Source organism: Euprymna scolopes, chromosome 14, assembly GCF_053919585.1.
Source record: "Euprymna scolopes isolate OS-2025 chromosome 14, ASM5391958v1, whole genome shotgun sequence".
NCBI lineage: Eukaryota > Metazoa > Mollusca > Cephalopoda > Sepiida > Sepiolidae > Euprymna > Euprymna scolopes.
This window is the reverse complement of record NC_136495.1, coordinates 21635889-21647220: the sequence shown is the minus strand read 5'-3', so window position 1 is coordinate 21647220 and position 11332 is coordinate 21635889. Positions and strand designations below refer to the sequence as shown.

At 34.2% G+C, this 11332-nt stretch overlaps 1 protein-coding gene across 1 annotated transcript in view; it reads right to left on the bottom strand.

Annotated features, from left to right (window-relative positions):
- Positions 1 to 1199: 1199 nt before the first annotated feature.
- Positions 1200 to 11332, bottom strand: part of LOC145292900 (uncharacterized) — a 44084-nt gene continuing 33951 nt past the window's right edge. Inside the window, exons 4-5 of the mRNA XM_080139035.1 lie at positions 10505 to 10677; positions 1200 to 1471 (exon numbers count right to left, since the gene is read on the bottom strand). Coding sequence (XP_079995161.1) covers positions 1314 to 1471; positions 10505 to 10677 — 331 coding nt within the window. The 3' untranslated portion in view covers positions 1200 to 1313. The remainder of the gene's footprint in view (positions 1472 to 10504; positions 10678 to 11332) is intronic.

Sequence of the window (11332 nt, the reverse complement as noted above, 5' to 3'; positions counted from 1 at the left end):
TATTGTGTGCCACCTGATATGTTTCCACAATCCCTTTTTACATTTTTCTTCATCACACTGTTTATCCGTGAATATGTTCGTGTATCTAAATACTGTTGCCCTTTTCTTTTCCTTCATATACTCGTGTGTGTTATCCACGATCACACAAAACGACGACAACTTGCGCGGGAGAAAGATACATCCGAGAACGTGGTCGCAAAAATAATATAAAAGTTTGAATATAAAATATTATTTGAATTACTATTCACATCTAAGATAATATTTTCACAACGTTTCGGCTGATAAAACAACTGACCTATCTTCAGCTACATATTATCGAACTCGAAAATCTTTATAACAAACTCAGAAATCTATACGGAATTTCGAACTGAACTCTTTATTTAATCCCCAAAGGTAGATCGTTCTCGTTCCGCCAACCATGACCAAGTAGAAGTCCTAAGTGGGCAAGTTTTACGTTTACTCTTACAATCGTCTGCAATGAATAATCCACGTATAATACAAAACTATCAATCCTCGTGTTATTTGGATATTTGGATAACGGTTCTCATTTTAAGTGTTATTTCCACAACGTTTCGGTCGATGTAACCTCCGACCTTCTTCAGGAATATCTTGTCAAACTCCCGAATCGTTCTGTCGAACAGAATCCTTTATTTAATCTATGAGGTAGCATGAGCGGGTAGAAATATTAAGTAATTTGCAATTGTGTTCTTAGTATCACCCGCACTGAACACACACACGCGCACGCGCACGTGTGTGTGTGTGTGTGTGTGTGTGTGTGTGTGTGTGTGTGTGTGTGTGTGTGTGTGTGTGTGTAACAAGTAGTGATCCAAAGAGACAAGTAGTAATATTATATATCTAAAAAACAAGAATACATTTAAGGCTCCCAAAATTTATGCCCGAATTGTCCGCAAGGACCCGTGGCATAATGGATAAGCGACTCTCTTTTAGAGGTTGATGGTTCAGTCCTCGGTGCGGTTGATACTAAGGATACAATTGCGAATTACTTCAGATTTTTACACGGCTATAGCTGACAGAATGAAGTTCCCGACTTTGACAGAAACATTCTCGGATTCGATAAGTTACACCTGAAGGAGGTCGAAACATTGTGACAGAAAAACTCAAAATGAAAATAATACAAATGAGAAATCCTAAAAAATTCCGAAACATAAAATCATATTAGATTTTGATGAGTAAATGATATTGAAAATTAGAGAAAATATTTTGTAAGTCGTCTAGGGTCGTTCGAGAATTTGGGGATAAATAAAGACTTCAGCTTTCTTTTAATACTTTTTGGTTTCTGCGTTTATTTATTTTCAAGAATGTATTTTACCGTCCAAATGATAAAAGAAGCGAATTTTTCCAGGAACGGAGAGAAGTTTCGTTAAAGTCGAAGAAGCATTTGTCTTAATGGCGACGGAATTCAAAATGGCGGAATTCTCTCTAGGCAGGCAGAAATAGCCACCGGCATCGGCTGAAAAGAAAGAAAAAGAAGAACCGTCACTGATATATAATAAAGAAAGTCTTCTTATTATGCGTGTGTAATATGATCAACAAACTTAGTGCAAAAATGTGAAAGAATCAAAAACAGAAAGTGAACCAATATTTCTGAGATGTTAGTAAAGACACCCGAAGTTATCCCAGAAGGAATATGCATGATCTGACATAAATATAACAAGAACGATATTCTTAAGATGCGCCCATAAAATCTGTGCGTTTAACTATAAAAATATTACTTCAAACTTAAACATAACAAACTCATGTCACGTCTGCCTAATTACTAAGCACTTCCGTTCTCACGAATTCCATATTATTTGCAGACAAGGGTAATGAAACAAGAACGAATATTTCAAGGATACCTATAACATTTCAAACTTAAGCATGATAGACAAAAATAAATATATTTCAAACTTAAGCATCACATATCATAGAAAATACTATTTCAAGCTTACGCATGACAAACCAAAGAAAATATATTTTAAAATTAACCACGCCAAACCAAATTAAATGTTATTTCAATTATGAGCATGGGAGACGGACAGAAATCCTTCACTCACACAAACGAAAATATATTTAAATCGTAAGTATTATCGACTAACGAAAATGCTACTTCGAACTTAGGCCTGATAGACCATTGAAAATAGTATTTACACCTTAAGACTGATAAACAAATGAAAATAATATATTGTACTGAAAGGTGACAAAGGCTCTAAGATAGATCAATTTCTTTCTTCATGGATTGATATAACATGCATCAATTTCAATATATATATATATATATATATATATATATATATATATATATATATATATATATATGGATTTTACTTGTGCGAATGGAAATTTAACTAACTTTCTTGATTTACATTTTTGGAGTTTACCTTAATTGGATATTTTACCTTTTACCAGACTTCCATTCACGTGAAATCACCTTTTTCTTCACCATATTCCCTCTGCTTCACTTTTTAGTTATCAAGTAAGATCTTTGACTTACTTGCAGTTTCATCAAATACTTTTGCATGCTAAATCCGATCCCGCATTTTGCTAATTCCTACCTTCTGATGAGAAGGAAAGTATTTCTTCGAAACTCTGCGAATTAAGGACTATCCACTTAATTAGTGTTTCCTTTTCAAATTTAATGTTTTTAACTCTTTTTCAAAGTGTTTTTTAACATGTTTTATTAACTATTTGCTCTTATATATATATATATATATATATATATATATAATATTTAAGTACCTACAGACACTAGTGTTTCATCCTTTCGGGAATTATCAGTGCAGGGTGTCACGACTACAGCCGGTCGGGAGATTCGAACCCGGCCACGAAGCCATCTCTGACTTCATTAGCAAGGAACAAACCATACGGGCAACTTTAACCGCAAGAAATATCGTTGTAATTTAGCATTCATTATTAAATGTCGAGACTCCGTTCATAGTGATCTCATGGTTGTAACATCATGATACATACATATATATATATATATATATATATATATATATAGAGAGAGAGAGAGAGAGAGAGAGAGAGAGAGAGATAGATAGATAGATAGATAGATATGTATATGTATATAGATATTAATTTATTGTTACAATAATTAAGTAAGTATAAAGTTTACAGAAAAATAAGTAAAAATATCGTATATTTTCCGCATAGAAAGAAAACTCTTCATTGCGACTTATAGTTTTGTCTCCGCGCGAAAGCGCCAGGACACAAAATATTTTTTACAACTTCTGTTAATCTAATGTACATATCATATGACATATGGCCGAGTGGTCCTAGACGTTGTATCAAAGTTTACAGTTACCCAAAGGTGCTGAGTTCAATCCTGAACGAAGGCAGTGAAAAAGTAACATTCAAAACAGAGAATCAGCAACTATGTCCCAAAGCCTAGCTGGAGTCCGAACACGGTACCCCCGTAATAATAATAAAGGGTTGGGTTCGAGACTCCTAACAAACGGTTCCCCAGTTCGATACAAAACACCTGACGAAGGCCGGAGGGCAAAACGGCCGAAACGTTGTGACAACAACAACTAGTGTATATAGTTGGTATTCAATAATTATTATAGTAAATAATTATTTATATATATATATATATATATATATATATATATCTTTCTGCTGCAATAGCATAATGTAAACTCTCTGTTTGCCTTTTTTACAGTAGCCCACGTTCAAAGTACCCTTCTCTCTCTCTCTCTCTCTCTCTCTCTCTCTCTCTCTCTCTCTAATATAGTTGTCTACGTTTAATGTCTTTCTGCCCATCTCTATATCTATGTTGCAGTAGTCCACTTCAAATTCTCTGTGTATGTCTTTCTCTCTTTCTTTTTTTTGATGCATTAACTAACGATTACCTCTCTCTCCCTATCTCTCTCCCTCTTTTTCTTTCTCATTGATATCTTGTAATTATCCACCTCAGTATGAATAAACCTTCCATTGAAATAGTTCTCTACGTCCGTGTAAAATCGGTGTTGAGATGACAAAGACTATATCGATTATCAACAGGTGTGTAGAATGGTTAACACATCTCATGACAATGCATAACATGTGCAATCAATTAAAAGAATTCATTTTATACATGGTTTTGTTTGTATGAAAGCCTTGTTTTCCCTTCATTTAGCAATCATTTTATATAAATTATTATAGAAATTAGTCTTTTCACGTAAGTGAAGATTAACTCCTATAGATTTTAACTTAGCGGTTCTTTAGTTCGGTTTTATAATCATTAGACCAATCTCCCACTACTACAAGACATAACTAAAGATAAGAACACAGTTATCTTGTTTTAGGGAAGGGGAGTTAAATAAAGTTAACTTTGGTACAAAGCCTCATTCCTGCAACATTCAGCGGTAAATTGAATTCTTCGTATAAAGTTTTCAGGTCAATATAAGTCCGCGTAACCTTATCCTTTTCCATTCTGCAGATATTCTGCTTTTTCGGCAGCTTGGTTTATAAATATATCTCTTTTCTGGAGCGGATCGGCCTTGCCGTTCTCATAAAGAGTGTGGTGGATGTAACTAAGAAGAAAAACAGTTCCTTGTGAAGTTTGTATAATCAGAAGGAAAGGCACCGCTTATCGTTTGATACGGAAGAATTACGGTTCATTTCTTGTAGACATTTTACCTTTTTTTAATGTTAAGTGTTTATCAGTGCGTATTCCGTCTTTATCGGTCATTGCTTTATATGGAGAAGAAGCGGTGATTTAAAACAAATGACCTCGATCTTCTCTCTCTCTCTCTCTCTCTCTCTCTCTCTCTCTCTCACACACACACACACATACTCCCTTTCGCTTCCTTCTCTCTTTCTATTTTTCTGTCTTTTTCTCTTCCTTTCTCACACACATATACACACATGCAATCCACAACCATACACGCCTACACAGAAAAAATCTACATAATAATGCATGGATCGTTAACCTATGGCTCTCGAACCAAATTCGGCTCGTCGTATGCTTTTGTCAGACACGTGGTTAAAAAAAAAATAAACACTTTGAAACCTGTGATACAAAACAAAGAGGAATCATTATAACCATATTTTAAATAAATAAAGCATGTGTGCCTTTTTATTTTACACAAAAAAGAGGAAAATTATGTTCCGAATTTCGGATCTCGTTTATAATGAATTTTTTTATTATTTTAATTCAATTTTATTTTAAGGAAAACTTGATTTATTTCATTAGAAAACCAGTATTATAAGTGATGGAACGATTCCAATATTTTTCCCGATTCCGATACAATATCGAATTCGATTCCGATTCTTTAAAATCTCTAAATATTTAGTATATTTTGTTTACTTTTAAGATTACTTTTAAGATTACCTTAAAAATTATATACTAGTGTATATATCTTTCTCACAAAACATACATGCAGCAATCTATAGATTTTACTTTTACTTGTAGTTTAAAATCAATAATTTTTTTAATTCTTTCATTAGTACCAACAATGGAAGATTAAGTTTTAAACAAACTCAAAAAAAAATTTTTTTTAAGAATCGTTCTCAGCATCGAAAAATAAGCACAATTTTCTTCTGATTCAAGTATCAGTTTCAGATACTCCGATTCCCGATTCAGATTCACGGTCCCAACTCTAACTACAATAAATAAGCCAATTATATTTTAAATTAATTCAAGTTAAGTCGGGTATTGAATACAGATCTGGTTGATCCCAATAGCTTCTTCTGTCCTAAAGAAGCGAGAACAGAAAGCGTCAGAGGACCTTTAGATGGTTCGCATGCAAGAAAAGTCTGTAATGGATATGAAACACGTAAGTGGCGTACGCCTCAGTTCTACCCATTAAGGAATGTTTCCTTCAAAGCCAAGACTTAAGCAAGGATTTGATCTTTGACTGTACTTCCAACTAATAATCACGAATTGGGGGCCCGATCCGAACCATATACCGTAAATTCGAATTGGGCCATTTATCTAGTAGAAAAGAGTCGAAAGATTGGTGTCACCGCTTCAGGCAGCCAACAGCAAACCGATTGACTTGATGCGGTTACTTTCGGCCTCTTTGATCGTTCAATAATGTATGATAGGCTCTGTCACCATCTTGACCTCTTGAAAGCACGACACAAAGACGATAATGTTATTAACGAACGCGGAAACCTAGCCTCACACCCCGTTAGGCAAAGCGATTCCACTTGGAACCAAATTTGCCGCTCTGCTCCTTAGTTTGCAAAATAGCGGTACTAATGCAAGAATGTGGAGCAAGGCTGACAACAGAAACATTGACGCATCGATCGGGAGGTAGCAAAAGATTGTGAACGCCTTCCGGTTATCTGCACACTGATGTCGGCCAACGATATAGAACGAGGATTCCGTTTTTGGAAGTCTGATTTAATGCCGGTGCTCTCTAAAACAGATGCTGAAAATCGAAGGTCGACTCTGTCAAAAGCTTTGGACTAATCCAAATTGATCAGCGCAGCTCATCTGACGTCTTTTACCCCCTCAAGGGTCGTACGGATCAGACGCATATTGTTTTTATATGATTTTTTTTCACAGCATTAACAGAATTATGGGTCTGTAATCGTTTAACTCTTCCCGACCATGTCCCGTTTCTTCAGCAATCATATACTAAATCTGATCTGAACAAAAAGATTGCGAAACCGCTTTCTCTATTCTTGTTACTTTTCGGATCACCTTATATACTATTTGTTATGGGGTAAGCTGATATGCCTATTTTAAGAATAATAGACTTACCCAGAGACTATAAATATAGTTACTTACACGTTATTAGGTAGCGATTCGTGGCAGTTATGGCGTCTAGAATAGTGACGTGTACTTCTATAACATATGTTTGCTAATACACCTTTTGTTTATTATTAACTGTGGTTGTCTTGATTATTACTGGCTTGCGAAGCTACAAAATATTTGAAAAAAATTATTTAAGAATAAGTAGAAAAACAACTACTTCGAAATTATGACAAGACTTTCAAATCATCTTGTACATCTCTACGTATATAAAAAAAAAGACACTGTCTCTGTGTGTGTATGTCTGCGTGTGGTTCGTTCCCTATGAATTCCGAAATGCTTGGGCTGATTTTTTCAAATTTCACACAAATGTACTTTATGTGTCTGGGAGTGTGATTGGATAGGTTTTGTATCGGAATGCCACCGATAAGTACCGAAAATCGATAATCGAAAAAATCAGATTAAACAATGACCGATCCGATTTTGACCAAAGTTAACACCTTTATACAGCCTAACATCACAAGTTTATTTGGGAAGTTTTATCACCGCACAGACAGAAAGGTCCGATGTATAAACTAAACAGTTGGTTCTTTGATAAGACAGGGGCGCGTTTGAAATGAATGTTTATGTTTAGAGCACAACTGAACCATGATACTTGACTTTAGCATCTTAAACTTTAATAAGTCATTATATAAAAATATTTCTTAAAAATCAACAATATTTTCTCTACAGTGTAAAGTAAACCACAATGCCTTGTCACGGCCACCGAGATATTGAAGGCCTGTTAACTGAAAAACACCTGCAGGCAATTTAGGTAAGATTTGTCGAATTGTTACTGTCGATACCATATGACGGCATTTTTAAAAAGAGCATTAAAACATGTTAAAAAAGAAAATAAAGGCACCCAATTCAAATAATAATGAAACTGAACTTTATTCAATATAAAATATAAATATTATCTATGTAAAATTACTTAATTTTAAAGCAATTTACAATCTAATACTGATAAAACTGAATTATGAATTTAAGGAACAAACAATTAAAGAAATATAAAACACAAACAATTGTTGGCCTTTGGGACCGTGTAGTAGTATCTTTTCTGATGCTACAATTCACCTTTTCTGTCCTCGGCCGGTGGAGAACTCCTTCATGACTAAAACAATTTTTATTTTTGTTTCTATCCAGAGTGCCCTTTATTTGGGAGCTAGATTTTCCCTACAAGATTATATGTTGAAATATTTGAATAACTCTTACTTTTAATAGAGAAATTATATTTAAAGTTTTGGTTTTCTGTTTTTCTGTGTCCATTTTTCCTCATGTTTTTCATCAAAATGTGTAGCGTATTTTCATCAGTTACATGGTTAGGAATCCTATACTCCGCTATAGTCTTCATTTTGATAGTGCAGAATACATGAATACGAAAATGAAGTTCACATAAATACTAAAAGATAATCATACCATAACGTGAACATTAGTTAAAAACTAAGAAAATATAGTAAACATCTACGATATTAAATCAGGGAGTGGTGAATTTGGGAGGGGGACAGTATTAATATTGTTTCACTCACTAGGAGTTGTCATACAGGCCATCATCAGTGATCGCTCACTGGCAGTAACCTATGGTATTCGTTGGAGACTGCGTGACAAGTCTTCCCAGATTTCCATTATTCTCCACCTCTTGACGACTCGTGCAGATGATTACAAGTTATCGCAACAGCCGTTTGCCATCTATTTCTCGTTGGCATCAGCCATTGGTGTTTCCTGGGGTTTGGGTGACAAAATTCCTTCCCAAGGTACCAGATTTGAACTGCACACTTCCAGTGGAGATCTGGTTAGTACTCTCCCACCTCGGACTTTCCATCCTCCCTGATCCTTCACAACTAGTTGGTGTAGCGCTAGTCGAGGTTATCTGCAGTGTTTTTTGACACTTCAAGAGGAACATGGACCCTGCGTAAACGGGTTTTAATTTTTTTGTAATCGAGCGTGTATTTATTTTATTTTTCGAGTTTTTTTTTATTTCTTTAATTCAATTTGATTCATACTTTTATTTCGTACTTGTTTTTATTTTCATTTTATTTCATCTTAATTTATTTTTATTATTATATTTCCCACACTAAATATTTTTATTTTTAGTTACATTTTTTTTCATACATATTCAAATAATGCTTTTGGCCTTTTTTTTTTGCCTCAAATAGTACCTTCCAAAAAGTTTTCTTGATTAAATAAACGAATGAAAACCTTTTGTGTATGCGCTTTTTAGGGATCAACCATTAAATTAAAACCCGTTTATGCAGGGTCCACGTTCCCCGTGAAGTTTATTATTGTTGTTGTTGTTGTTGTTGTTGTTATAATAATTATAACAACAACAACAATAATAATGGTGTTTGTGCAGTGTATACACCGGGCTATATTTTAGATAGGATTTTAAAGTTAAATTTTATGGTATTTTTTCATCAAATTGTTAGATGAAAGTGCAGAATAGTTAAATGGCTTTCTAAATAACGTTATTATTTCAGCACGGTAAGTACACGGCACAAATACCAAACAATATTTATTTATAAGATAAACACAAGAAAATATGTTAACTAAAAACTAAGTAACTTTATTTTTAGTTCATATCAAAACTTTAATTAAAACTGATTAGTTTATGAATTTTAAAGATGAATTTGTTGTCGTATAAATAAAGTGTTCGAGAGAATAGAAAATTTCCTATTTTATTTCCCATTTCAGTCATGTAAATTATTTACAGATAAAATGTTATAAAATAAACAAACAAACTAAAAACTTTTAAGTTTTAAATATATTTCAAAAAATAAATTACGTCAAGTGCTAAAATATTGACTTCACTAATTATTTTAGTTTAAAAAAGAAAACTGTCGTGAAAAATGCTTCTAACTTTAAAATATTTGGAAATACTCAAGTAAAAGTTTTATTTATTATTAAAAGAATAAACTGAAAAATATTCTCATAAAAATTGTTTGTTTTGCAGTTATTCAAAAATAACCCACTTACTTTTATATTTTGTTAGATTAAAATTATCCCAATGTACAATTATTATAATGATTGCAATTATATAATTATCCATATCGAGAGTTTATTTTTTTCTTTACGAAAATAAAAAAAAAACATGCACAATCTAAGGCAACGAAAAATATTTTTATGGCCACGTGGTTGAACACCGGAAACTTTCTATACCTACATGTTGATCTGGAAATGACGTCACGGTGTTATGATCACTGGCCTACTCTCTCGGTAGTCGTGGTCTTGTGGACTAAGTAAACTGCGGAGAGGTATATGAAACTTCTTTCAGATGCACTGTAGTGACTCCTCGACTAGAGTAAGCAGTCAATGAATTTGATTGAAACATGGGCCATTTCACCGATTTCAGCAACAATAAATATTGGCTTGTTTATCTTCATTTAATGCTGGCCAACATCGTGTCTCCCTCACTACTAGCATACTTATAAAATGCAGGCCTATATCACTTTCGCTATGTGTATGGTAATAAAATGCCAGAAGAACGTTCAATCCTTGTCAGACACAGGGTTAATTTTTAATTTGGAATAAAATCCAGCTTCCAATAAATGGGCACTTCGTATTAGGACAAAAGTTTAGATGGCTTTCTCCATTATTGATCAAGACTAGAAAAAGATTAAATGTAGTATCAGAACAGATACTAACTACACTTTGTGCCTAGCTAAAAGGTCATGCGATTAGAAGAACGGTTAGTGTTTATGTTTTCATTGTATGTTTTTTAATGTCTTTTTTTTTTTAGCCTTTATAATTTTTAAGACCGATGGTCATAAGAAGCAGTCTTACCTGTCGCTATACTCTTGAATGTGAGCGTGTGTGTTGGTGAAATGACCACACGATTCTGGTCTTCTTCATCGTGCATATCCGGTATGACTTCGGTGATGCTAACTTGCGATGAAACGCCACGACTCACGCGGAACCATAGAATGCTACCATAAACAACGGCATCAGAATCGTTGCTGAAACAAAGAAATAGTTGTTGTTTTTTATTTTATTTTTTTTTTTTATTATTATTATTATTATTATTATTATTGACGACTGATAAGTAGCTTTCACACAGGTCATAAATGATTTCTCCCTAAGAACAACCTGTGGTGTTCCCTGGAAGCTGAGTGACAAGTCTACCCAGATTTCCAGTACTCCACCTCTTTTGCAAATGAATTTGCATTATCGAAACAGCTGCTTACTATTGATTTCTCTCTAGCAGTGGCCATTGGTCTTCACTGGAGTTTGAGTGGTGATAAGCCTCCCCAAAGTGCCAGTTCTCTTGGCATTTGTCCAGCGAATGTCTAGTCAGCGCTCTCTACTCAGTCTTTCCATCCTCCTTGAACCTTCTCGACTATTTGGCATCATTCTTTTGGGAGGGTGATTGGGTAATGGGAAAGGAGATAGTGAACTTATAGATATGCCGCTTACATGTTCTTGGTTCCATGTAACGCTTCATATTTTTTCTCTGCAGTAGCTCGTCTGGCCCGCGCATGTGGCTCATGTATTAGTATCCGCATTCCAGGATTTTCCTTAATATTTCAGCTGTTTTCATTATTGTTATTCGTTGTATCTTTCAAACCCTTCCTCTGATTCCAATTTCTCCCGTTCTCTTCTCAAAGTTTTCCG